Source organism: Puma concolor, chromosome A2 (genome assembly GCF_028749965.1).
Source record: "Puma concolor isolate L17-30 chromosome A2, mPumCon1.1.hap2, whole genome shotgun sequence".
Taxonomy (NCBI): domain Eukaryota; kingdom Metazoa; phylum Chordata; class Mammalia; order Carnivora; family Felidae; genus Puma; species Puma concolor.
Genome location: NC_141668.1, coordinates 18981651 through 19008895, shown reverse-complemented (window position 1 = coordinate 19008895; position 27245 = coordinate 18981651). Strand labels below are relative to the sequence as shown.

The 27245-nt window shown below is 52.1% G+C and overlaps 2 protein-coding genes across 6 annotated transcripts in view; one reads left to right on the top strand and one right to left on the bottom strand.

Moving 5' to 3' along the window:
- Positions 1 to 1974: 1974 nt before the first annotated feature.
- STRA8 (stimulated by retinoic acid 8) lies at positions 1975 to 24386 on the top strand. Its single transcript, XM_086689492.1, has 9 exons — positions 1975 to 2111; positions 6706 to 6934; positions 11011 to 11086; positions 11673 to 11757; positions 13609 to 13830; positions 14708 to 14993; positions 19270 to 19343; positions 20975 to 21086; positions 24144 to 24386. The coding sequence occupies exons 2-9, from the start codon at positions 6743 to 6745 to the stop codon at positions 24216 to 24218; spliced, it is 1122 nt and encodes a 373-aa protein (XP_086545618.1). The 5' UTR covers positions 1975 to 2111; positions 6706 to 6742; the 3' UTR covers positions 24219 to 24386.
- The window catches only part of LOC112867010 (solute carrier family 23 member 1-like), a 57019-nt gene continuing 48102 nt past the window's right edge, over positions 18329 to 27245 (bottom strand). For 2 of the 5 annotated variants that reach the window (XM_025929971.2, XM_086689454.1), the window contains exons 12-13: positions 26946 to 27116; positions 23473 to 26237 (exon numbers count right to left, since the gene is read on the bottom strand). In XM_025929971.2, the coding sequence (XP_025785756.1) occupies positions 26146 to 26237; positions 26946 to 27116 (263 nt within the window). In that variant the 3' untranslated portion in view covers positions 23473 to 26145. Of the gene's footprint in view, positions 19991 to 23472; positions 27117 to 27245 lie in introns of those variants that run through there. The other 3 variants (XM_086689471.1, XM_086689481.1, XM_086689462.1) reach the window with 3 other exon arrangements.

Genomic DNA, 27245 nt, shown 5'->3' with positions numbered 1-27245 from the left:
AAGTGGCGCAGAACAGGGGTGGCCCCACAGGGGTGGCATTAATGCAGGGATCTTAGAGGCGTCCTGGTGGACCTGGTGGTCAGCTAGATCCAGGAGAAGGGAGTGCCCTCCAACCGATGGGGGGAAGGGGGGTTTTCAGGGCAGGATCTATGCTACTGTGTAAGGGGGGTGGTATTTCAGGGAAGGATCTATGCTACTGGGAGGGAGGGGGCAGGGTCAAAAGTGACAGTGTGTGTGACTGTTGCCGAGGAGAACTCTGTATCTGAAGCTGAAGAGAGCCACCGGGAGGTACCAGGGTTCAGGAGCAGAGCCTTCCTCCTCGCAGCTGTGGGGAAGGTTGACTGACGTGGACAGAGATCTCCATTTCCAATCAAGAAATCAGGCTGCTGCAGGTAAAGGGGTCTCCTAGTAACATCCCCCTGCCCCCCGACTGCATTTCTTCTGGATGCAGATCTGGTTCTCCCAGGGCGGCGCATCCAGGGAGGCAGTGTGGTGTGGGTTGAGGGGTGAGGTTGGTGGTGGGGGGGGGGCACTGATCGGATGAAAACCTGAGGCAGGTAGGTCCCTGAGCCCCTCTGTGTCCTCTCGGTGCAAAGGGGAGGCTGTCCAGGACGGAGCTGCAGACTCCCCAGCACTCTCTGCTCCCCGGGGCCCCAGCAGTGCTGCGGAGGGTGGGGGGAGGGGCTGATGGTGGGAGGCAAGAAGTGGTGGGGGGAGAGAAACCAGGAAGGGGGGGGGGAGAAAGGAGTTCCTCAGGGGCCCTCAGAGACCCTGCATCAAAGGCCACCCGAGAGCCTGGACCTAAGCAGAATTGAACTGAAATGAACATTTGACATTTACCCTGAAAAGGAGGGTAATTGATTCTTACCAGGTGCTTTCTATGTGACAGTTTCTTTGTACATAACACATAATTCAATAATCCCCCAAAATCCTTTTTAAAGAGGAGTCTGGCACTCACTGCAGTTGAATTTCTGGAGTGTGGACGGAATGCCAGGTGGCCTATTTGCACGGTTTAGCTAGGGCTGGCTCACTCATGGTCCTCACAGTCACGGGGAGGGCACTTCTGGACAGAGATCCAGCTCTGTGCACCACCAAGCCCACAGCTAGGTGTGAGACCTCTGTGTGACCCCTGCCCCGGGGTGAAGTTCGGCCCCCTCAGAGGGCAGCAAGGGGGCACCTGGCCTGGCTACTGCTCCTGGCGCACAGCTGATGCGATGGGGTCACGACCTTCAGGAAATATTTACGGGTGCAGGGGATCAAGCAAAAAGAGGCCAAAAGACAAGAGTATATCTAGATTTGGGGAAAAGGAATTTTTCCCCCTCAACTGAAAGAATGTCTGCTTCCTGTTGTCCCAAAGAGTGAGTCCTTTTTTTTATTATTTCTTGATATTTTAATCCAAGCTTTTGAAGGTCTCTTTTCTAACCTTCTTACGCCCCCCTCCCCAAAGTTCTCTCCCCTTATTTAAAACATCATTCCCCTGGCCCACCCCCTTTATGCCGGTTTCCTTACTACCTACATGTTTTCATCTTTTCCCTGAGATGGGGAGCCCCTAGTTCTCTGGACCCTTTATTTAAGGTGTCTTCTGTAAGCCTCAAGATAACCCTGTAAGGTAGGTGTCATTGTCCCACTTGACGGATGAGGAAAACTGGGCTCAGTGTCCGGTGAGTGGAACCAGTTAGAGAACTTCCCTTTAGTCCTCTGTGGGCTGTGTGGGGCACCTGGGGTGGCAGAGGCATCCCCCCACCCCCTCCCTGTCCCCGCGTGACCTCCACTTGAAAAGGAGCCACCGGGCAAGGTGAGAAGGTCAGTCTCTCCCTTTTGTGTGTCCTTGAGACAACTGGTTACATTCTTTCTTCCACGGCCCGCACCCTCATTGGCCCGCCACCGCGCTTCCCCATTGGCTGTGTTGGCCGGGGATGCGCCGTGATTGGTCCCCAGCCTGGTGCCCAGGCGCTAGGTCTGTCTCCTGGTGGGGGTAGGATCTAGAGTCCCCAGTCTGGCTCGCGCGCGAGGCCTTAGACAACTGTCCCGGCTGTCAGGGCTTCAGACGACCTCCCGCATGTCCTGGGAGAGGGGACGTCGTGTGCACGGGCGCCCACCTCCCGCAGCGCGTGAGTATAGACCAACCGCTGCTATCACTGCACCGGCTCATCTTCGCAAAGGTGCACTTGGCCATGTGGGTGTTCATGCACAGGTATGGGCTGTGCGTGCCCGTGATCCAAGCAGGTGAACGTTGAGGTCTGGAGCCAGACCTTCAGCGGGCGTTTGTGTATGGCATCGTGACAAAGTACAGAGTTCTGAGAATGATTTTGGCTTTCTCTTTTACGTGATGTAATAAGCGTAGGGAACCAAAGGAAGCTGCCTGGGAGTTGCAAAACATTATCCAGCCTATTGTGTACTTTCGCGCAGGGTGTGCTCATAAGCGTCACACTCAAACGTTTTGTGGAGTGATGCTAAAAACGGATGAAAATTTCTATGAATCGCAGAAGAGGCAGAGGTCACATTTTTCAAAAATTTAGTGTAGGGAGTTTTTAAAATGTCGACTCCAAGTGTGTATTAAGTGGTGTTTTGATAGGAACGGGTTAGTGTTCAATAGGCAAGTCGAGAAAGGTAACTTGAAAGTGTGCTTTGCTCTACAGATGAGGAGTAGCAAAAAAAAAAAAAAAGGCAGGACGGTTTGAACCGTCCCAGTGCCTTTCTAGAAGAGTCCGTCAGTGAGGCTGTCTGCTGACTTTGTTGGACTGCAGAGCGATGTGCTTGCTGGTCTGACGCACAGGTTTGAACACAGTGAAAAGCTTTTAAAAGGGAATATATGTCAGGCATTCTGAAATGCCTATTATCTTTGGCCCGGGTTTACCTGCAGAATGAATGGGGTTTTCACAGAAAAAGTATCCAGCAAACCTCTGTCCACAGGGCTGCAGAGCCCAGAATTCCTCCGGATTCAGCTTCCCACTCCCTCGCGTACTCCACTTCTGCTAAAAGGAGTAGCTCGTGCTGCGTGCCTTTGCCCCGGGTGGTCATAGAATCGTGACAGTGACCTTACAGAGGCAGCAAACTTTATAAAGACTTTCTCCCCTCCTTTATACAGACAAATTAAGACCTCGGGCTTCTTGGCTCATACAAAGTCACACGGGAGATTAACACGGAGCTGGAGGTCCAGTCCAGGTCTTGAGCCAGTGGATAATCCAGCCAGCCTTGCCCTACACCAGTTCATCCCACTGGCCGGGTACCATCTCTGGGTGTAGCGTCATCCCACCCACGGTGGGTTCTTAGGCCTAGTGTCCTGCCCCCCCCCCCCCACTAGCTCTGTCCTGAATTCCCAAGATTCTCACACATTTTGGCTGCCCAAACATTTACACTCATCCCCCAAACGTGGCCAGTTTCTGGAGTCAGGAGAGGTATCCAGATTCTTGCCCCTGGGTAATCCCTCCCCTCCTCTCCTGTGTGGCAACCGGCCAGCAACCCCTTCGAAGGCTTTTTAAGCTTCCGAGATGTGTGCCTCTCACTGTGGATCTGGCCAAAAACTGAATTCAAGAGATCGTTATGCTTAGGATCCAGAGAGGGCTTTTGGGTTTTGGTTGGACTAGCTGTTATTTCCTGCCTCCAGGGTCTTTTCGTCATCCTATCGTGTCTTACTCTGACCTGCCGTGCGAAGGACGGTTTAGATGCCCATACGTTAATCCCAGCCAAGGATTTTACTAATTTGTTGGCAAAACAAGATTAAGTTAGAAACCAGTGTGGATGGGGCTGGCCAACTTCTTAGAGGAATTGGGGCCTAAACTAGGAATAAAAGGACAGGTTGATTCTCAATAGGTAGAGACTGGGGGGCAGGGGACAGAAGGAGGGGCGGCATCCCAGGGCAGACAGGCAGGGGCCACAGAATAGAGGGTGGTGGGCAGGAGAGCAAATGTTTCTGTTATTGGTGTGAGGGGAGGGAAAATGGGAGAGTCTGCTATCAAAATGCAGATTTCCAGGTCCCGGGGACAGAGTCTGGGACTCTGCTGTCCTTATACCTCTGGGGGCAGTTTCCTTAACACACGTGGCCCCTGCACAGGACATTTAGGGGAAAAGGTTTGTTTTTGTTTTGTTCTGTCGTAAATAAAAGATCCCTTCTCAATCTCATTTTTACAGTTGGTTCCCCCTTTCCTAGCAAAAGAGCCAACCTGGGGAAAAGGCAGAAGGAGGGTCTTGCTCTCCCCTCCCCCCACCGAGACTGTGGCTTCTGCGGTACTCACCCCGTGAGCCACCCCCTGCCACAGACCACAGGTGCGGACAGGCCAGATCCACCTGTATTATCCCAACAAAAAGCTCTGTCTGAACAATACTTACACCTCAGCTCCTGTGAGGTGCACAGCGCAAGTCAATAAAGACAACTCGAGACGCATGCCTTCTGGAGATCCTACCAGCTCATTCCCAGCAGAGAGCAGGTTGGCATTTAGGAGCAGGACATTTAAAATTGCACAGGGTCTTATCAAGTTTCATATCTGCTTGGCTTGAGGGAAGGATCCTCTCCCATCATCCCTGCGTCCTGCCCTGCTCCTGCCTCAAGGGGGAAACGATCTCAGACTCCTGATCGCGGGGCGCCTGGGGCAGGCAGGGTGAGGCAGAGGCCCCGGCTCGGCAGGTGGGCAGGATGCTCTGGGACTGGCTTCACCCCTAGTGGCAGGCAGTGAAGACTGGCCCAGGGGGTCCGTCCCCTTTGCGAGAGGCAGGGGGTCACAACCCTTATCCTGTGACTGAAACCACACAGCCCTCCAGGTATTTGGGTGGAGTGTGTTTGGGGAGAAGCCTGGGAGGAAACCCCGATTACCAGCATTGGCACCGCGAGAGCTTCAGATTTCCCATAAGCCCAGGGGCCTTTGGTGTCAGTATTCTGAGACTCTTAGAGAATTCTAGATCCTGGGAGAATCCTAGTGTTTATTTTACTTCTGTTCACTGACCTAAATTCCCTGGTGTCCAGGCACATTCATTTCTTCTTAATTTAAGCAATTAAAGAAAACCTACGCTCTTCGGTTCAAAAGATTTTTATTTCTTCCCCAGGCAAATCAAAAGTTTCTTTGTTTCACTTTGCTCCCTATTAAAGATTTGTCAGTGTCTGGGAAGTGAGGCTATAGAGAGTTTTTAACCCAGCCATCAGGCTGGATGGGCCTGTGCAGATTCTGCGGCTGTCCTCTGTGCACCGATGGTGGCATTCTGGGTAATAAATGTTACAGGAGCTTCACAGATCAGTGGCACAGACACCCACAGACGTAGTGGCACCCACTTACTATCTTCCTGCCATTGTTTTGAGAAGCGAAGAGAGGGAAAATAGACCCATTGGTGAAAATTACGTTGTTGGTAGATTTGTTTTCTGATCTAAGTGGTGTTTTACAAATCCCATGCTGCCTGATTGGGTTCACTATCTCTGTGGCTGGTTCTCCCTGTAGAACTTAGTGGGAATGCTTTCTCAAGCCCCCTTCCCCGACATTCCCTCTATGGAGGAGACTTCGTTCCCAGCTGCCAGATGTGGTGCTTGGAGAGAGGTGTTGCTGTATGGGCCCTAGTGATGGCTCAAACCGTGAAGGTATCAGCATCACCTGGGGAGCCGGCTGCCCACCAGATGCCTGGGCCCAGTAGATTCCGAACCAGTATTTTCAAGGTGGGGCCTGGGCGTGTGTATTTCCTACAGTCCCCCAGGTGATTGACATACATCAAAACAAGCAAACCCCAGGCTGAGGTCATGGAATGTCCCTGGGTGGCAGGCAGGACTGAGCTCAGGGAAGCCTGGGACCCAGTGGAGGGCTTCCATTAGAATTCACTCAAAACCCTAGCACTGAGCACCTTCTGGGAGTACAGAGGTGATGAAGATGTGGCCCCTCTGTTCAAAGGGCTGGCTGTCCTCTGGGTGGTGGGGTGAGTGCCTGAAGGAGGAGTCTATGACTCAGGTAAGAGACCTTGGTCCCTGTCTTTTATTAAAACTGTTATGGATCCATCCCAGAATTGCCTCTCCTAGGGGAGGTCTCCTGCTTTGTAAACTCAGATGTGACAACCTAATGATCATCCTCAGAATGCACAGCAGGCCAAGGGACACCTGCTTCTAAATCTCTGTCATTATGTGACTTTTTGCTTTCACAGGTAGAAAAGTGCATCTCTCCTTTTTTGAGATTATATATATATTCACGAATATATATATATATATATATTTGTGAATATATATATATATATATATTTGTGAATATATATATATATATATATATATATATTCATGAATCTAAGGACAAACCTTGATGGATTTATTTTTGTACATATACCCGTGTAACCACTACCTAGATCAAAGAAGGGTGCATTCTTATGGGAGGAAAGACCTCAAAGGGTGCGGACACATGCCTGTTCAGCTTTTCACAGACTGTAAGGAATGAGATCTCAGGGGTATGGCTTGCTCTCCTTGGCCACGGCCAGTCAATTTAACAAGTGTCTGGTGAGTACCTGCAACGTTCTGGAAAATCCCTGGGGTAAAGCAACAGTGCCCTTCAACTGTAAGTCAAATATGAGCAGCTTGTGTTCTTAGGAGTCCAGTTTAAATTCCGGATTTTTGTGTCCTCTGTTCTTTATTGTGTATGTTACCGATTATATTCGTCGGTTTGGGACCCGTTACTTGGGAGTGGTAACCCCTTTCTGTTTCAGTCTGCCTTCCTCTTTCTTTAGTACTGTATTTTTATTATTTAGGGCCAAAGAAGGGCATACTGTTACACAGCAGCTTGTAATGGCGACCTCTGGAGAAGGCAGTAACCCCAGTGGCAGAGCAATACCCTGGCCCCTGGCACAGCTGTGGGAGCTTGAGCCGAGGGTGGCCCGCCGCCGCCTGTCCCAGGCCCGCCACCGAGCCACCCTGGTGGGGCTGTTCGGCAACCTCCGGAAAATGGTCTACTCCCAGTCTGATCTCACAGCCTCAAAGGTAAGGGGACCTGGGTGTGGGAGGAAAAGTCTCCAACGTGGAGGGACTGTGGGGTGAGGTGGGGACCGGCCTGGAGCCCCCAGTCCCCCCACCCCCACCCCCACCCTCAGGGCTGCAGTCGGGATGGGGTCAGTGATCAGAGGCGGGCACCTCATGGCGCACGGTGTGTGGCTGCACGTGGGTGACACGTGAGCTGGACCTTCCCTGCCCGCAGCAGACAAGCCTGGCATCAGAAGGGAAATAACGCCCCGAGAGGCCTGGTTAGCCAGCGGCTCCTGTGCCTGTCCCTCGAGCGGACAGGGGTGACCTCTGGCATCTGCTCCGGGACCCTGCCTCTCCACTCAAACACACACGCACACGTGCACACACGCGTGCACACACACACACAGACACACGCACGTGCGTGCGACTTGGTTCTGGGCACCAACCAGATCTTTTCCGCAAGGCAGCAGAGCCCTCTGGGTAAGCATTTATCTGTTCCTGCTCTTGATTTTGCCTTTCTCCCTCGATAGCTTCTTTATTGCCTGTTAGTGCCTCTGGCAGAGCATGGAGGAAGGTTCCGGTGTTTCGGGTGGTGGTGCTAGAAGGAAAGGAGCTCGTGTTATTGGAGGAGCCTTATAGGAGGTCTCCAGTAGGGGAGAGGGCCCTGAGATCTTCTCGTTCCCCCTGCCCTCTTGGAACAGCGGAGGCACGGGGGTCCGAAGGGACCTGTCAGCTAGTTGGTGGCAGGGCCGGGAGGAGGGCCTCAGCTCCTGGCTCCAGACCTGGTGGTCTCTCCAGAGACCAGCCGGTTGCCTGCGACAGTTTCTAGCCAGCAGATTTTCCCTCGTGGGCTGGTGGGTTTCAGCGGAGCCGCATTTAAGGACAGGGACCGCTTGAGGGGCATGAGCCCCCAGCCTCCTGCTGCCGGAACACAGCCTTCTCTCACTGAGGGCCAACACAAGAATTCCTCCTCAGCTGGCACGGGGCCAGGGCCTCTGTGACTGTGGCTTGATTGAGTGGCACCTCAAGCACCTTTGTGCAAGACGCCGAGTAGGGCCGAGAGGGTTTTTGGGTGAAAGAATCTGAACAGAGATCCTGCCTGGTCTTGTAGAAGGGTGTGGAGGGTGAGAGGTGCGGGGGCCACTGTTCCTCCTCTCTCTGCTGAGCCAGGCTCGGGGGCTCAGGGCAAAGAGCCCGTCCGGGCATAGCTCTGCGCCGTGTCCCCTCGCCGAGGAGGAATCTGCTACCTGTGCCCGGGGATGCGCCGAAAACCCAAAGTCCCCGTCACTGGCCAGTGAAGTAGTGTGCACAGACTGGCAGCATGACCAGAGAAAGAACAGGGCCCCCAAGTAAATAATCGAAGTCAAATATAGAGGAAAACTGTATTTTCCTCTATATTTGCACCCCCTAAAGTCTGTACCTCGTGACGTGGTGGTGGAGAGCCTGGCGGATTGGCCTGGGTCCATGTGAGACAAGGTACTTGCCAGGCTCCCTTCACCACCTCCCTTAAACACGGGCAACACTAACGGCTTCCTCAGAGGCCTGTCGTGGCACCTAATAAGATCGTTGCGTGGAAAGATGTGGCATTGTCGTAATGGCTTCCGTCTTGGTCCCTTACTAGTGTATTACCTCATTTATCTGCCACAATTCCATTCTGATCTCATTTTACAGAGGAGGAAATGGAGGCTCCAGAAAGGTAAACAATTTGCCTGGAATGGCACAGCCAGGAAACAGCAGGCAGACCAGGTGTTCTCTCTCTTCTCCTTTTTTCCTCATCCTGCTTGAGGGACAGCCCTGAATTCTGCCTTCCTCATAGGCATGAAGAAAAGGTTCGCCCTAACAAAATACCAGGAATAGGGTGGCTTGAAACAACAGAAATGTATTGTCTAGGAGTCCTAGAGGCTCAGAGTCCAGAATCGAGGTGTCCACAGGGCCATGCTCCCTCTGAAGGCTCTAGGGGAAAAGCCTGCCTGCCTCCCAGCTTCTGGCGTTTGCTAGCAATTACTTGGCGTTCCTTGGCTTAGAGATGCCCCACTCCAGTTTCTTGGCCGTCTTCTCACTGTGTCTTCACCTCATCCTCCCTCTGTGCACGTCTGTCTCTGCATCCAAATTTCCCCATTTAATAAGGACACCAGCCACATTGGATGGATTAGGGCCCATTCTATTGACCTCGCTTTAGTTTAGTCTACGAAGGACCTATTTCCAAACAGGGTGACATCCACAGGTTCTGGGAGTTAGAACTTCAACATATCTTTTTCAGAGGGATATAATTCAACCCAGAACTAAGGTCCTAATTAGCCTGCCAAGAACATTCTGGAAGCACCCGGCTTCCATGGCTCTGTGTTGGCCCTCTAAGACTGCAAATGAGCATGGGGTGTCTGGGCCAGAGGGCCAGAAAGGCCTCACCTCATCCTGATTAAGAACAAGCCTGAGATGCTGGGAACGAGGTAAAAGTATTCGAGGGCCGCCTGGGTGGCTCAGTTGGTTAAGCGTCTGACTTCAGCTCATGGTCTCGTGGTTCGTGAGTTCAAGCCCCTCATCGGGCTCCTTGCTGACAGCTCAGAGCCTGGAGTCTGCTCCGGATTCTGTGTCTCCCTCTCTCTCTCTGCTCCTCCCCTACTCGCTTGCGCTCTCTCTCTCTCTCTCTCAAAAAATGAATAAACATGTAAAAACATTTACAAAATAAAATAAAAGGAGTATTCGAGATCTCGCGATCAACTGCATTCTCCTGTCGCGGTTTTGGGGGCAGCAGAGTGTCGTGCTTCTCGCTCCCCTCAAGCCTCCTTTCTGTGCACCAGGCGGGATGCTGGGACGGCACCGGGGCTGTGCGCCCGTGGCTGCTTTGGCTTCCTCTCGCACTGCCTGCCCTGGCCCTGGCCACACCTGGCTTCCCCAGTCCCCTGGGGCGGCCCACGTCCCCAGCGGCTCCGTCTCTGTCCCTGCGTGGAGGCCTGCCTTTGAGACACTGCGCTCTCCAGAGCTCAGCTCGGCCTGCTTGCTTGGCTGCCGTGCTCTAGGTCGTCTGGACGCCTCCAGCTGGAATCAGTGCCCCTTCCCATGCGTTTCCATGGGAAACGCTTCTACTACCTTTGGTGCCTACTGAATTCTAGCCTGTGTTACAAGTCGTTTCCACGCTTGCCTTGTCCTTCCTGCTGGAAAGCAGGTGCCATCTGATTTACTCTGTGTCCCCAGGGGCCGAACGCACAGCTCTGCCTGTTGCACTTGCCTGATGAACGTATGGAACTCTGGACAGCTATCGGTGGTCAGCCAATAAACAGTATTTAGCATTTCTTGTGTTTGTGTAATCTTTCAATCACCGTTTGACTTTAGGAATAGGGGCGCCTGGGTGGCTCAGTCGGTTGAGCATCCGACTTCGGCTCAGGTCATGATCTCGTGGTTCATGAGTTCGAGCCCTGCGTCGGGCTCTGTGCTGACAGCTCAGAGCCTGGAGCCTGCTTCGGATTCCGTGTCTCCCTCTCTCTCTGCCCCTTCCCCGCTCATGCTCTGTCTCTCTCAAAAATAAATAAACGTTAAAAAAAATTTTTTAAAGGAATATTACACACAGGAGAGAAGGAAGGGGAGAAGGAGGAGGGGAATGCTTGTGACTTAGCCCTGCAGCAACAGGAAATTCAGAGTTCAAGTTGACAGGGCATTTGGTGTTTTTTGATCAGCTGAAGTATATGCATCTAGCAAATAAGAACTATTTATTTCATATTCACCAGCTAGTTGCTCATTGCGATAACTGAGCAGAAGTTAGTTCTGGGTCTTGGCGCCAGCCTGGGGCTGCTGCTCGGCCACAGTTCACTCCATCTTCAAGGAACATATATAGCTGTTTGCCCTTTGGAAGCCGTAGTAGCTTGCAGAACACAGCCCTGTTACCAAATATTTTAGCATTTCTGTGAGAACCGTCTCCAGAATACAAATTAAATGCTTCCGAACAAACTTCCCGACCTTTTTATTGACAATGTCAAGGAATGTGACTTTGCATCTGAGGGAGCATGGCGTCAGCCTACGGAACGGACTCCTGAGTCCACGAGACCGCAGCCTCGGGGGTGGAAGGCTGGCTTTTCAGCATTGTCTGTCTCGGTTCCCAGTGGCAGGTTTTGAATAAGGCGAAGAATCATATTCAGGAGCTGGAGCAAACCTTGGACAATCTTCTGAAGATGAAAGGTAATGGACCCCTATCGGCCACCCCCGTCTCCTTCCCAGGGAAAGACTGGTTGGTCTTTCCGCCGAAAGCAGAGCGATTGGATTAAGCCAAGTGAGCAGGTATTTCCTGCGTGCCAACCATGTGCCAGGCACTGTGCTGAAGCCAGGAGTGCAAGGAGATTTGTTCCCCTGCACTCAGGGAGCTTACAGTCTGGCAGGACAGACGGAAGCCCTCAGGTACCTGATCCCATCTTGAGAGACCAGAGAGGAAGCAGACCGGTACTTATCATGCCCAAAAGCAGAGCCTGGCTCCCTTTCTTGGCACTCAGTGTGGGAACGGTGGCTGGCGAGGAATTTGGGCTTACTAAGCTGGTGGAAACTGAATTCTAAAAGGGATACTTTTGGTGTCTTGATTGAGAAGGGCCGATTTAAGAAACTTCTCCCCCTTACCTCTAGAAGAAGAGGTGAAACTGGACCTTTGACACCCTAACCCGAATCTGGGTGGGCTCAGGGACCACTCATGGTCCACCTGGATCAGAAGGGCAGGAGGGAGTCGACAGAGGCTGGGCCTCCCCGTTTGTGACCCTTGCCTTCACCTCCCCAATAGAATCCTTCAAGCTGGAGGACGGGAATGCAAACAGCTTAGAGGAGGTCAAGGCAGAATATGCCAGCATGTACTCTGGAAATCACAGGTAAGACCCCCAGGCACCACCGTGCAATCAGCAAAGGAGGGATCATCTCGTTGAGGCAGACAACTGCATTGGCGGTTCCCAAATGATCAGCCACTGATCCCAACCCCATCCATTTCCGTAAGCCATCCTTCCCCTACCAAGTTAAGATACCCCCTGTATCCCATACTAAAATCTTATCGATACTTATATCATGTGCCCATGTGAGAATGGCTACATTTCTTTTTAAATCATAATAATTAGGATTTTTCTCTAGATAGATTATAGACCTACAGCAATTAAAAGTGTGGCATCAGCTCAGGAATAGATTAATTATATTTTATAGTTACTGTATTTTAATTCATTAAGTTAGGAGTGAAATTCAGTGTCTTCCTTCAAGATCATTTGTATTTCTTTTCCTGGCAACCTTTAGTGCCTATTTTTTGCCCATTTTCCTGTTGGGTTGGTGGTCTTTTTCCCACATGGCTGTAGAAGTCCTCTGTATAGACCAAGCAATTAGCCAGCCATCTTTTAGGATATGACTTGCAAATAATTATCCTTTGGTCGTTTGCTTTATTATTATTATGTTTTGGCTTTTTGTTTTGGCCACGCAAAAATGAAGTCTAATCTGTCCATCTGTTATGGTTACTCAGAAAGGCTTCCTGTGCTCTGAAATTTAAAAAAGAAAAAAAAAAAAAAAAAAAAGAAGGGAGCCTGGGTGGCTTAGTTGGTTAAGCGTCCAATTCTTGATTTCAGCTCAGGTCATGATCTCACAGTAGCGAGATTGAGCCCCACGTCCAGCTCCCCACTCAGCATGGAATCCCTCTCTACCCCTCTTTTTTTGCTTCTCTCTCTCAAAATAAATAAACATTTAAAAAAATAATGTTAAAAATAAAAGAATCTTCCCAGGTTTTCTTCTGGTGCACTTGCTTCTTAACTCAACATGATGCCTTGGAGATTACTCCTATCAGATGAAGAGATTCTGGGTTACAAATCCTGGTTTTCCAAATCGTGTCGTGCTGTTCTGCTCTCTTAAAACTGCCTTTTGAAGAGCAGAATTTGAAATTTTTGATAAAGTCTAACTTACCCATTTTTTCTTTTTGAGGTTGAGGTTTTGGCGTGAACCTAAGTATTCGGTGTTTTGGGGGTGCTGTTATAAACGGCACTTCTTAAAAATCCAATTTCCAGTTGTTCATCACTGGAATATAGAAATACGATTGGTTTTCATATATTGACCTTGTATCCTGCAACCTTCCTAAACACCCTTCTTTGTTCTAGTCACGTATTTGGAGATTCTTTGGGATTTTATACATAGATTATTGTGTCGTCTGCAAATAAAATGAGTTTTACTTCTTCCTTTCCAACCTGTGTATCGTTTTGTTCTTTTGCTCGCCTTGTTGGACTGGCTAGAATCTCCAGTACTATATTGGACAGAAGTGGTAAGAGTGAACATCCCTGTCTTGTTCCTGACCTTAGCAGAGACATATTTTGTCTTTTACGGTTAAGTATGATGTTAGCTGTAGGTTTTTCATAGATGCCCTTTATCAGGTTGAGGAAGGTCCCTTCTATTCCCAGTTTGCCGAGAGTCTTTGTCATGAATGGATGTTAAATTTTGAGGAGTGCTTTTCGGCATCTATTGAGGGGATCGTTTGGTTTTTCTTCTTTAAGTCTGCTGTTACAGTGAATTCCACTGATGGAATTTCATCAAAGTTTGAGCCAGCCATCCTGCATTCCTAGGATAAACCCCACTTGGTCTTGATGTGTACACACACACGCACGTGCACACGCTCACATTAAAATTGTGTTCAGAATGTCAGTGTCAGTGTTCATGAGGGGCATTAGTTTGTGGTTGTCTTGTTTCTGTTTTCTCACCAGCCTGGTCTCAAATAAGTTTTGTCATAATGGCTCTGCCAACTGGTGCCCAATTGAGGCAGTTGGGAAGGATGCTGAGGGGGAGGAAGAGGAGGAAGAAGAGGGGGAAGACCAAGAAGAGGAGGAAGAGGAGGAAGAGGAAGAAGAGGAAGAGGAAGAAGAGAAGAAAGTGGAGCCCTTACACTCCCCAGTCACCTTGTTGCCAGACCTCATGGAATTTGAACGGTGTGAACGGCTGGGAGGGTGGCTTCACGCATGGCCTGAACTCTTGTGGGGAAGGGGTCAGAGGCTCTGTCTGCAGCAGGCTGCATCCCCGGTGCACTTCCAGACCAGGCCCCAAATCAAGGAAGCTCCAGAATTTCCGTATGTTAGGGGCTCGGGGTGGGGTTGGCAGAAGAGCTAGAGAAATAATCTTGAAGTTGCATTGCACAGCACATACACTGAGTTTACTTAGACTGGGTATTTATTTGGGGTGACTTTGTGGGGGCTATGATGGGGATTAGGAGGACCAAATACCCCCATACACACACACACACAGACACACACACACCAGCTGCATTACTGGTCTTATAGTAAGAAATACAGTGGATGACTGGCCTGGACTCCAACAGCCAGCCACTGCCCCTCCACAGACTTAAGACCCATGGCAGCCATGTTGGCTTCTGGAGGCCAATAGAAGGAGGCTCGCTCCACAGCTGCGCCTTTCCGGCCCTGAAATAAAGCAAGCGTCATATCATGGCTGCACATTCATGGGGCTTAGAATTGTAAGCACTTTTCCCATGGGCTGAGAGGCGAGCAGGGAGCGTGGGCTCCTTGTTCTCTCTTCTATTAGGCAGAGAGCTCCATGGGAACTCTGGGAAGACGTTGGGGAAGGACCCTGGAGCCCAGATCTATATCATTCCACGGCCCCCCAGATGGCTTCTGCTCTCCAAGTGTCAGGGGCATGCAGACTAGAAAGGCTAAGCCCCTGGTAAACCACAGAGCTGTGGCACTGCTCGTGTGCTGTGGACCACCCCACTAATGGACACCTGAGGAGACGGTTTGGGGAGGGACCTTCGGCCACTGGCTTCAGGTCTGGGAGATGACGCCATTTCTGTTCCAGGTATCTCAACTTTTACAAACAGATGATGGACCTTCTGATCGGGAATGGGATTGTCTCCTCACAGGAGGTGACACTCCCCATCATCTCTGCAGCCATCTCCCACCTGTGGCAGAACCTCTCTGAGGAGAGGAAGACCAGTCTCCTGCAGGCCTGGGCACAGAGGAACAGCGGCCTCCTGGGCCTTGCCGGTACCTATCAGGAGGCAGGCTGTGCCGAGGGCAGCGTGAAGGACAGTGGGGTTGACAGCCAAGGAGCCAGCTGCTCACTCGTCTCTACCCCAGAAGAGGTGAGCAGACCGTCTCTGGGTCAGGGGGAGGAGTGCGCGGGAACGATTCCGTTGCCTTTGGCCTGGAGACACCAGGGGTCTACTTGGGGTCATTTACCAAATGTGAGGTAGTGTTTAAATTCTGACTCAAGCCGTGTGTTTCTGATTTTCCTGGCCTAAGCGCCACCACCACAGAATGGCATTCCTTTTTCTCCTGCTTCCTGAGCTTTCCATGGCGACCATAGAAGAGAAGGCTTAAAAGGTCATTATCAGTTGGGATTGTTTTCGCTGCCAGTTACTCGCTCATTAAACCATGAAGGGAAAGGTGCTTCTCCCATGCAGGGAAGTCCCAAGGTCAGGAGGGCTTCCCATTAGTCTCAGTGAGGTCACCGTGGACTTGGTCCTTCCCCTCTCCCTGCTCTGCCTCATCGTAAGGCTGACTCCTCACCTTGTCTCCCCTCCCCACCTTCCCGTGTGACTGTAGAATGGCAGCTAGGAGCCTTTGAGCTGTATAGTCCCTCCTCCACATCAGGTAAGAGAGAGAAAGATTCATGTGGCTCTTTCTTAATGGTCAAGGAAGACCTTTTCCAGAAATTTCTGCCATACCTCTCCTGCCCTCCCATTGGCCAGATTGCCAGATTACTGAGCCAATGACTGACATCATCGAGAACGTATTATGTTTGGACCGGTTAGGCCCAATCCCTAAGAGGAGGTCAGTTCCCACCCCCAAGAGCATTGCTGCCATTCAGTGAAAAGAGAGGAATTCACTATCGACTATCGGCCTCTCAAAGCAGTGTGTCTGGTGGCATTAGTGGTCACTCAATGCTGAGATCGAAGCGGGCCCCTCAGCTGCGCTTCCAGAATTAGAATAGCCTCAGGAGGCTGCTGCTGCCTCACGGCCCTTCTGACCTGCTTCTCTAGCTTGGGGCAGGCAGTTCTGTGCTCTCTGCGCCTGTCCTGTGCTTTGCAGGACACTTAGTAACCATGGCCTCCACCAGGTCAGCCGCACCCCTCTGCTTGCCCTGACTTTCCAAGCACCCCTTAGTGGGTGGTCCCTTTGAGGAGATGTTCTGTGGCTCTGTGGGGAGCCTTAGAGCCAGACAGCTTCCTAGTGCCTGGGACCCTGGGGATACAGCCCTGAAATGCTCCATCGTCCAGGAAGTTGCCCAGCCCTCAGGGCCCGGGGCCTGGACAGCAACAGGATGTCACTCACCTAGTCCAGGGCTTCTGGTTTACTGATGAGGCCTAAGGAGTGAGGTGGCTTGTCCAGGATGCTCAGCTCCTGCTTCAGAGGTTGTATCTCCTTCATCAGAGAATTTTTCAAATCTTTCTTTGGTCACCTGTCTATGGTCAGCCTTCCGTGATCTCCCCTGATCCTTCTCAAGTGGAGTCTAGTAAAAAGGCAGGTACCTGGCTAATACCTCAGACCCACTGAAGCGGAGTACCTGACCCCTCAGGTGGCTCAGAACCTTCATTTTTAAAAAAGTTTATTTTTGAAAGAGAGAGAGGGGGGGAGATAGAATGAGTGTGTGTGGGGGGGGGGTGGGGGCAGAGAGAGAGAGGGAGACACAGAGGGAGCAAGCTCCAGGCTCTGAGCTGTCAGCACAGGGCCTGATGTGGGGCTCGAACCTGTGAACCACGAGATCATGACCTGAGCCGAAGTCGGAAGCTCAACTGACTGAGCCACCCAGGCACCCCGGAACCTGCATTTCTAACAAACACCCCAGGTGACTGATGCATGAGGGCATTTTGGAAGGAACTCTCAGTGCAGATATGCAACAGTCAGTCAGCTTTTATGTATGTCCCCTCCCCTGCCCCAGTTGGACTTGGGCTTCTCACCTATTTGTCCATTAATGTTGGCTTCACCACGAGAGGACCTGAGTTCTCCTCCATAGTGGTCAAAGCGGGGCCAGGAAACCAGTCGCTGAAGACCTCATACCCAAGGCATGTCAGCCAGCCTTGATGTCTGTGTAGCCCCGAATCGCCTGGCCCTGAGGTCTCACACAAAGAAGGCAAAAGGAAAACATATGCCAAATGGGCAGACAAGTGTTTCAAGCTGTAAACCGATGTGTACAGGCGTGTATGTGCATTTGCGGCACGAACCTTTCCTCAGGGAAGGACAGACCCAACCCAGAATCTAATGTCCCCAAATCATGGAAGCAGCTGATCTTTCCAGAAAGGGCTAAGGGCTCACATTCTTCCGGCAGCAGAGTTCCTCAGCAGTGCCCAGATGACGGCTCTGCCTCACTGCCATCCCTAGGCTTGGGCCAACCCAGGGCTGGGTGACCAGGTGAACAGAAGAGAGAACAGTTACACCCAGGGCAGGGCCAGTCACTACTCTGGCTTCTAACTTAGTTGCAGTGAAGTCTTTGTAGCTCGTGGTCCATCTGGAGAGGTTCTGCTGCAGAACAACTGTGTTTGGGGCCAGCTCCTGGATGCAGGGTCAGGTGTGCCTGGGAGGGTCTGAGAACCAAGGCCCCGTGAGTGTGTTGGGTGCTCCAGAAGGGCCACAGAGCCTGGCAGGGCACCCCTACCCCCGGCCAGGCTAGCTGCGAGAGCCATGTGCACAGCTGAGGACAGTGTGTGGCCTGGAACTTCAGTGGGCTGACTGGTCAAAGGCAGGAATTTCGGGCCCAGGACCCTGCCTCCCACCTGCAGGGGAAGAACACAGAGTGGATGGGCTTCTGGGCTGATCCTTTCAGTGACCTCTTCCCAGACCCTCTTGGAGATAAGCAAAGGGATATTAGAAAGAAGGTTCACCATAAAATGTCTAAAAGATCAGGAGAAGGGCCATCCGGGTGCCTGGGTGGCTCAGTCAGTTCTGCTTCCGACTTCAGCTCAGGTCATGATCTCCTGGCTCAGGAGTTCAAGCCCCACTTCGGGCTCTGTGCTGACAGCTCAGAGCCTGGAGCCTGCTTTGGATTCTGTGTCTCCGTCTCTCTCTCTCTCTCTGCCCCTCTCACACTTGCCATCGGTTTCTCTCTCAAAAATAAACATTTAAAAAATTAAAAAAAAAAAAAAAAAAAAGGAGAAGAAGAAGAAGGGCCATCCACATGGCCAGAGTCCCAAGGGATTCAGTTCAGGGGAAGCAAATTGTAAGAAGATAAGAAAGACAGACACAAGACCTCCAGAGATAGAACAGTGTGTCTCAGGTAAGGGGAGAGACCCTATGGAACCTGCCAGCTATGGGCCAGAGAGCTCCCTCTCCTCTTCTCAGGGTGACTGCCCTCGTAAATGGGGTGTCAGACACAGGGAGGCGTCCCTGGTGAAAATTATGTAAGAATGTCCCGCCCAATATCTGGGACATTCTTATGCTAAAAACAAAAAACAAAAACCGATTATTTGAAATTCAAATTTAACGAAGCACCCTGCATTTTTATTTGCTAATCCTTGCATTCCTAAGTGTATATATCACATTCCTGTGGAATATTTAATATTCTTCAAGAAAGTAAACGCAGGACTGAAAGCCATCTAAATAACAAGACTGCAAAATCGAAGTATCCAATGTAACACGCCCCAGGAAATGACCAGAGAGAAACAGGTCAATGTGTCAACAATAGACCTCTCTGGGTGGGCAGCTTCTCCGTGGTTTTCATTTCTTTCTGTTTCTATTTTCCAAAATCTTCACGATGAACATGTGTTTCTTTTACAAAGCAGATTAATATTCAATAATAGCTAACGTTTCGGAGGCGGGTGCTTCACCGACCTCATCTTATTTAATTCCTGCAGTGTCCCTGTGGGTAGGTGCTATTGTGATTCCCTTTACATAAGAGGAAGATTCGAGAAATGAGGTCACTTGTCTGAAGTCACACGGCTTAGTGAATGGCAGGACTGGGAGCTGGCCCTCCTGCAGCCTCACCCCAGCGCCCCCAACCTCTCTCCGGCTGTCCTGGCTGATAGATGACTGCCAGCTTGGGGATCCTGGGCTCGGTAGCCTCTGCATCTTGGGAGGTGTAGATGAGCCCTCTCCCAGGGCAAACTGAAGCCTGACTCTGGCTGCTGTGTCTCACGCCTGGGCTCCCACCTTCTTTAGAAAGAGGAGACCGCAGTCCTTGGTGCTCCCCCGTCCCTTGTGGCCACCTCTGGGGTTGGCACTTTGTTCTGGGTGGGCAAGCGCTTACTGTGCACGGCCTGGGAAGGTCACCAAGCAGAGATCCTGTGTTTGGGCCCCGACTTTCACATACCCATCCTTTGGGGAGTGAGGGTTAAAGAGAGAGCCTTTCTATTCGTGTCCGCCAGCGGCCCAGAGCAGGTGCCAAACTAGTGCTGACACATCACGTTCTGTGCCTTCCTTCAGATACTCTTTGAAGATGCCTTCGATGTGGCAAGTTTCCTGGACAAAAGTGAGGCTCCAAGTACTTCTAGCTCTAGGTGAGGAAAGGGGTATGAAAGAGTGTGAGTGTGTGTGTGTGGACCCCTGCGCGGATGCTTAGGGGCCGCTCCCCTGCAGCCCCACAGAGGGGTGCCAAATTCCGCAGAAGTTCTTAGAGATCCACTTTTGCCTGTGGTTCGAAGCAGGCTGGTCCTAGGATCGTGCCACTGAGCTGAGGCTTCTACGTAGAAAATGCTTCCATCCTGGCCCAGGGCTGAGACGCAGCAGGTCATGAGCTCGAGGCTGTTCACACTGCACCATCTTCCCAGGGTGAGGGGGGCCACGGGCAGGTTGCTGCGGTTGTCTGGTCTGAGACGTGGGCAGGGGCTCCAGCCCCCCCACCCCGCCCCGAGAGGCTGGGCCAATGTGGAAACGGGCCATGCCCCGAGCTGGACAGGGGAGAAGTGGCTTTTCACGGTGCTTCTAGGGATGGAGGTGGGAAGAGGGGAGGAGGGGACAGCTGATCCCATGAAGCGAGAAGACACAAAATAGGATCTGGGGAGACTCCCAAACAAGCAGCTTGACTAAATCCGTAGCGCAGGGGCTTTTCGAAAAGAGAGCTTGATTGGGACGCAAATTCCTTTGCTGCTTTGGAAAGCTGTGGTCTTCTAACCTATAGGCACAGGTACCTGCGCCCGTGTCATGGCTAAAAAAAAAAAAAAAAAAAAAAATCCCGATTATTTAGTTTTTCTTCTTTGGGAGTGAGGAGACACTCCTGTCCTCATACCCCAACAAATATCCCCACTCTCTGCCAAGGCCATGCGGCCAGGCTGTCCCCGGTCACCTGACATCAGCCTGTGTCCCTCCCGCCTGCCTGCTCCACTCAGCCTCAACAGACTTGTCCAAACTCTCCAAAGCGGTTTGATGAGGTGACTCAAGCTCCTCTCAGCTGTGTGGGGTTTGGTTCTGCTGAAACAGGCTGGAAGCGGATGGATGTTCCTGTTTCTGAGCTGGGCTTGGGCTGTGGAGACAACTTCGCCAACCTGGAACTCCTTACTATGACGATGGAACACGAGAACAACCTATTAAAAATGTTTCCTGCTCTCCCTGGAAAAGGCATGGATTGCTGCCGGAGGGTTCCTACGCGGCTTGTGGGACCTCGGTCCCAGGGGAAGTGAGGTCAACATGCTGGCTCTCCCCACATGACTTAAGGCTTCTTTGAAGTTGTTGGGAAGGCAGCGGGAAGGAGTCTGCAAAGCAGGCCTTCTCCCTGCATCAGGGCTGCGTTCTGTGTTAGACCTACGGAGGGGAGGCATCTCAGGGGACTGAGCCCAAGTGTGGCGGATGCCCCCTGAGCTCCGTCAGCTGCCACAGGGGGACCAGGACCGTGGAGCGCGGCTATGCGAGGGCGAGCCTGAGGGACAGAGGCAGTTTAGCTCCCTTCTTCCAGAGGCCACAGCTCAGAACGCTAAATTAGGGAGCAGGAGCCAGTCTCCCTGTAGTCTCTCTTTTCCCGTGAGCTCCACATGTGACATTGAAGCCGAGGCAAGGCAGACCTCCAGGCTGTCTGAGAATTCAGCCGGGTGCTTCCAAGTGCGTGGTTCACCCTGTAAGCTGCATATTTTAGGGGCTACCAGCCGAGGCCGAAGATTAGGATTCTAAATATTTGCTGTTTCTTCCCCTTTGTCAGTTCAGCATTTGCCGGCAGCAACCCAGAAAATCCAGAGGAGAAGTTTCAGCTCTACATGCAGATCGTCGATTTTTTTAAAGGCCTTTGCTGCGTTAACACTCAGATAAAACAGGTAGGACCGAGCAGAGTGATGGGAGGCCTCCGCTCACCTCCCGCAGGATGCCAGAAAGGACTCTCGAGAGGAGAGTCAGGCTGATGCACCCTGGGGAATAGAAGATGTCCAGGGAAGCTGAGGGACGAGACTGACGGATGTTCCCCGGGCAGGCCTGAGATGGGGACCTGGCTCTTGGCAGGCATTTGTGAATGTTGTGTGACTGGGTGACAGCTTTTGGAGGGGCTGAGCTGTTCTGTCATCTTCTGAGCCCCTGTGCTAATGTTTGCTGTCAGCTTTTGAAGGGCATTAATTTCCGCTTCCCAAAAGCTGACTGTGTCTTCATTAGAAGGTACGTTCCAGAAATTTTCATGCGGGGAGGGGAGTGAGGCATGAGGCACCAAGGGCACAGGCCGCTTCAGATTCATAACCAAGGAATTTCTCTCCGAATTTAGCAAAGACACAACTGTTAATTTAAAAAGGTAAGCAACAGGGGCGTCTGGGTGGCTCAGTCAGTTAAGCGTCCGACTTCGGCTCAAGTCATGATCTCACGGTGCGTGGGTTCAAGCCCTGAGTCAGGCTCTGTACTGACGGCTCAGAGCCTGGAGCCCACTTCAGATTCTGTGTCTCCCTCTCTCTCTGCCCCTCCCCTGCTCATGCTCGCTCTCTCTCTCTCTCTCTCTCTCAAAAATAAACATTAAAAAAAAAACTAAAAGAAATAAAAAAGTAAGCAGTAATAATGACAATGCTTGTCTAAAAATAACTAGGACAGCTTTTCAATAGGTTAAGGTATCATCCTATTAGTGGCCCTCTTCCTACTGACCCTTCCTTGCCTCTGCCGAGACCACTCTGAATCTCCACTTGGGGCCCAGGGCTCCCCTCCGCTTGCTCTGCACCACCCATCAGCTCTTGGCCGTCCGGCCCTTACTGCTGTGTCCGCCTTCTCTCGGACACAGGAAAGTCAGTCCACTTTACCGAGGCCAGTCTTTGCTTTCCCTGCTTCCTTTTCCCCGCATATGGTAGAAAAGAAAGACCAAGCAGGACTGGAGTATCCGTATAAAGCAGAGAGATGCTCAAACTTGAATCCTCTCGGGAGCTAACCGAAAATGCAGATTCCTGGTGCCCCGGCACCCGAGATCCTCATTCACTGTTGTGAGGCGGGGCCCCAAGAATGCGTATTTTGAACAAGCTGGCCAGGTGGCTCTGGGGCAGGAGGCCGCCAGCCTTTGCCATACGCTGTATAAAGAGGGAAATCTCATTCTCTTCCCCATCCACCTCCCCTGTCAGCTTGACCGAGGTCGTTGGATGAAATTTTAATTAGCGCCTGTATGGTGTCCTAGGAAGGCTGTGTTAGCACTCAGCACCTGGACAGCACCTAGGACTGGCTTAAAATAACAAAAATGTCTTCTCTCACAGTTCTAGAGGCCAGAAGACCAAATCAAGGCCAAATGTAGCCAGAAGCTAGAGAAGATGCAGGGCCATGCCGCCCCAGAAGGCTCTAGGGAAGAGTCCTGCCTTGCCTTTTCCTAGCTTCAGGTGGCCCCCACAGTCCTTGGCTTGCAGCTGACTCCCTCGAGTCATGGTCTCTGTCTTCACATGGCCTTCTCTCTTCCATGTGTCTCCCAGTCCCTCGCATCTTCTTATAAAGACAACAGTCATTTGGATTAAGGCCCCCCCCTAAATCCAGGATGAGCTCATCCTGCAATCCTTAACTTATTACACCTGCAAAGACCCTCTTTCCAAATAGGGTCCCAGGTGGGCGTGAACTGGGGTGGATAGGCTACTATTCAGCACCTGAGACCAGCAGATACCTCTCGCGACCTGCTGCTTTTGCAAATCTGCAGCTCAAAAATGCCTTGGGCACCATTTTCGGGGGCTTAGGGAACTGGACCCTTCTGAACAACATTCAAGCCCTTGGTGTGACACAGACTTGAGTATGTGGCCCCTCCTGGGATGCTTGGCCTCCTGGCACCCCCTGTGCTCCACTCCGTCTTTTTCTCAAGCTTTGCTGTGGTCTTCACCCTGAATGAGGGCCCACATGACTTTCCTAGAGACCACCTAGTTCCCTCTCGGATACGCTGGCTCCCCACGCACCCTGCCTTCCTCAGTAGAGCACCGTGAGTGAGGACGTCAGCAAAGTCTTCTCCCAAGCTGGCCATCACCCGGGGGACTATGTCCCACATTCACGAGGTGGTTGACTGGGCTTAGGGATACCTCCCGGGGCCCACGGGGACTGGCCCCTGACCAGCAGGGTAACAAACTACAGGGGTCACTTTCTGCCAAGGTGGGGAAAGACGGGAAGAGCAAAACCCAGGAACATACTTTTAGGGGGAGAGGTAATAGCGAGTCAGGTCGGTGGGGGTCATTGTAAAGGGAATAAAAAACCCCTGCTAAACACACACCGTGATGCTGCTTAAAAAAATGATCTAATAGTCAACCCATGTACATAGTTTAAAACTTGAAAGTTACCAAAAGAAAACTCAGTCTCCTACCAGCGTCCCTTGGCCATGCCCCCATTCCTTTCCCCAAAGGCAATGACCGTCACCAGTTTCTTGTGCAGCCATCCAGAGATACTCTACAGATATTTGTATATTCTTTCTCAAACACAAATGATAGTCTACTTTGCACACTGCCTTGTACTTCACTCTTTTCCTTTTAAATCGTATACCCCACAGAGAGAGAACCATCTCATTCCTTTAATTTCAAATAGCTGCATGGTATTCCCTTGGTGGGTGCACCATGGCATAACTCACTGTCCTCCATTGATGGGCATTTGGAACAAGCTTTGATGCTGTCCACCCGCCCCCCCCCACCTCTTACGCGATCCTGGAAACCCCCAGGATGGAAAAGCAGCCAAGAAAACCCTTTCTGAAGATCATAGAGTGTGGAGTTGAGTGAAACGGAAAAGGGACCTGCCCCCCGCCCTCCCCCGTAGCCCTTACTTCCTGGCTAGAGAAGCTAGAGAAGATGCAGCAAGAGATGGGGTGGACTCTCGGGGAGACACGGGGGCCTTCTCATCTGCCTGGGGACTGGATTCCTTAAATAAAAACTGATCCTCTTCCACCCTGTGTTTTGCAGGAACCAGACCTCCCCGTTGATGATGAGATGATCATGTTGAGGTGCATGGAGACCTTCGATGATGAAGACCTGTGACGCACAAGGGCTGGGAAGGGAGGGGGTGAACGGAGGTGGGCAGCTTCCAAGTACTATGCCGACAGCCAAAGCCGTACCTGCCTCAGCCTTCCGGGACATTTTGGAGTGGCTGTCCCAGAGCATTTGGATGGTTTCCGTTTCTGATTGTTATAAAGTATTCGCAAAGTAGTATGGCCCTGTGTCAGTCCCTCAGGGTTGTTTGGTGTGAGGGGTTGGCCGGATGCCAAGGCACACACCTGCTCCTGCTGTGTTCCTCTTTACGGGGGTCCTGGGGGCAGCCTGGCTGAAGCCCGGGCCACGGGCCTTTCAAGAAAGGACAGGTGGGGTCTGTCCCCAGAGGTGCCATGACACTGGGTACTTTCAGCACACCTTGGAGTCACGACATAGTTCTGGTGGGTTCTAGAGAGTTCTGGAGGCCACTCACTCATTCTGCATGCCCTGGGAGCCCAGGAACGGTGCTGACCACTCGTGTGCTGTAGGAGCTACAGGACATCGGGGCAGAACCAGCTTCCTCTGCTGCTTCTGGTAATAAAGACTCCTAAATGGAGTTCAAGCCAGATCCCAGAGTGTTCTGAGTGCTTTCTGGTGAGGCTCCTGGCCGCACATACGGGATGTGATAGTTGATTCTATGTGTCAGCTTGACTGGGCCACGGAACCCAGGTATTTGGTTGCACATTATTCTAGATGTTTCTGTGAAGGTATTTTCAGATGAGATAAACATTTACAATAGTAGACTTTGAGTAAATACAGAATAATTACCCTCCTCAATGTGGGTCGGCCTCACCTAATCAGTTGAAGGATCGAATAGCCCTGAAGCCTGAGCTCGAGGAAGAGGGAAATCGCCAGTGACTGCCTTTGGACACAGACAGCAACTCTTCCCAGTCTGCCTGCCTACTCTGCAGATTTGGGACATTCCAGCGTCCACAATCACATGAGCCCATTCCTTAAAATCTCTATGCGTGTGTCTGCACACGTATGTAATATGTAGACGTGCTTGTGTGGACGTGCGTGTACACATGTGCGTGCACACACATCCTACATCCTATTGGCTCTGTTTCTCTGGAGACCCCTCACCAATACACCGAGCGTGCACAGAAAGGATTCCCTGGCTTTTTACCGTTTCCCATCATGACCACATAAGAAACTGAGGTGCAGGTTAAGGGTTAGGACCCAAGCGCAGTCCTGCCTGCCCTGAGCCCCAGTGCTGGCCCCTCACCTCATGTCCTGTCACGAGCCCACCCCCGAGGCCCCCCCATGGGGGATACGCGAGGACTGTCACTTCACTATTTATCAACAACCAAAATGGGGGGGGGCAGGTAGGGGCTCTCCGCTGGGGGCTGTGCTGAGCAGAAAGAGGGGGGCTCAGCACCCGTGCTCACAACCACCCCCAGCCACTCCAGCAGCCAAGAACAAGGCAGCACATGGGAAGGAAGAAAGAAATCTCTACAGAGATGCCAGCACATAGTAGGTCCTCAAGGAATGCGGGCCTAACCAGCTCTAACCAGCCCCCACCCCACTCCTGTTTAGTCCTCATTCCTGGAGCATCGCGTCCTACGGGGGCCCCCGGCCTGCGTGGACCTCAGGGGAATACAGCATCCTTTCTCCCCGCAGCCATGTGCGAGGAGCGCCCCTGCCTTCACACCTCAGCCCCAGCAGCCGTCTGCTCCCCACCCCACAGGGCTCACTGGATATGGCACAGCCCGGGATGGATATGTTGCTTTAAAATCCCCTCAGATGCTACTTATCCTCTCTTCCTCCCCACCTAGGACTCTTCCGACATCAGTCAGGTATCCACCTGTATCTTGACGATATCTTTTCCCTTGTTAGCCAGTCCTGTAACTGTCAGAGATACAGAACCAAGAGGATGCGGATGGGGATTGGTATAGGTGCGGCTATAGGTTTAGGTATTTTGCTTTAAGGAGCTGTTTCACACAATCGTGGAGACTGCAAATCTGAAACCTGCGGGGCGGACCAGCCAGCTGGAAACTCGGGCAGGAGTTAACGCTGCAGTCCTGACACCTACTAAAATAATGAAACTAGGAGGCCATCGGGTGGAGTGGGTTCTGATCCCTCGGCAGCCTACAGGAGCACGCTGAGGCCTACGCGGGAGTCCGTGCACTCGATTCCAAGAGAGTGAAATTTAGGAACAATCCATCACAAACAGCCTGAGCCGGACGCGGGCTGGAGCACCAGGAGCTCAGAGAAGGTGCTGGAGGAACAGAGGGTCGTCCTCCCCTCTCCTGAGGAGCCGGCCGACGGCCGGGTGCACGGAGGGGGAGGACCGGAGGGGCTGGGGCATCCTGGCTCTTTGAGGAGGAAGAGAACTGTCCCTGTCACCTTTCAGCAAACAGCCCCAACTCTGCCCCCTGCCCCACCCCAGGCCTTTTCCTCCCCCCAAGTCAGTATGTTGCCAAGCGCATATGCCCTAAGAGAGTTTCTGTGTGGACGCTGGATTACACTGGAGACTGGTTTTCACTGTGGTGACTAAGTGACTGTGTCAAAGCCCACGCTTCACAGGCTTAATCTAATACTTATCTGGCTGCCACAGCGTGCGGGGTGCCCACCCCTCCTCGCGTGGGGAGACGAGCACCCGAGGTGGGGGGCGAGGAGCACCCTGGGGCAGGCGTGAGGACAGCTCTTCTCATATCTTGGTTTCTATGGTGCCTTCCGAGAGCTCTCCCGAGGAATTCTGGGAGAGGCAGGTGAGCAGGCTCACTCCCTGCTCACCTCTCCCAGCTTCCCCCGTGGGCCAGAAGGGGAGACGCTGGGCGCAGGAGGACGTGCAGGACGTGGAGCCAATCCCACAGGGGAGGCAGTACACCTCCAAGGCCCTCGCAGTCTCCTCAGACTCCTCCTGGATTTGATTCCACACCAGGAGGCCTCTCTCCTCCAGGCTTCCTAATGGGAAGACGGCAAGCAGTCAGGACTGGGCACTGACCATGCGGCCCTTGGGCTGGGGGAGCCTCTGGTGCCCCCCGCAGGCACTCGGGAGGTCTCCCCTGCCAGCCCGCCAGCTGCCAACAGCGA

Excerpts from the sequence above, each read along its gene's own strand:
- STRA8 (XM_086689492.1), top strand. The coding sequence starts at position 6,743 with ATGGCGACCTCTGGAGAAGGCAGTAACCCCAGTGGCAGAGCAATACCC. Across the intron at positions 6,935-11,010 it reads CTGATCTCACAGCCTCAAAG|TGGCAGGTTTTGAATAAGGC; the intron begins GTAAGGGGACCT and ends CTCGGTTCCCAG. Across the intron at positions 14,994-19,269 it reads TCGTCTCTACCCCAGAAGAG|ATACTCTTTGAAGATGCCTT; the intron begins GTGAGCAGACCG and ends GCCTTCCTTCAG.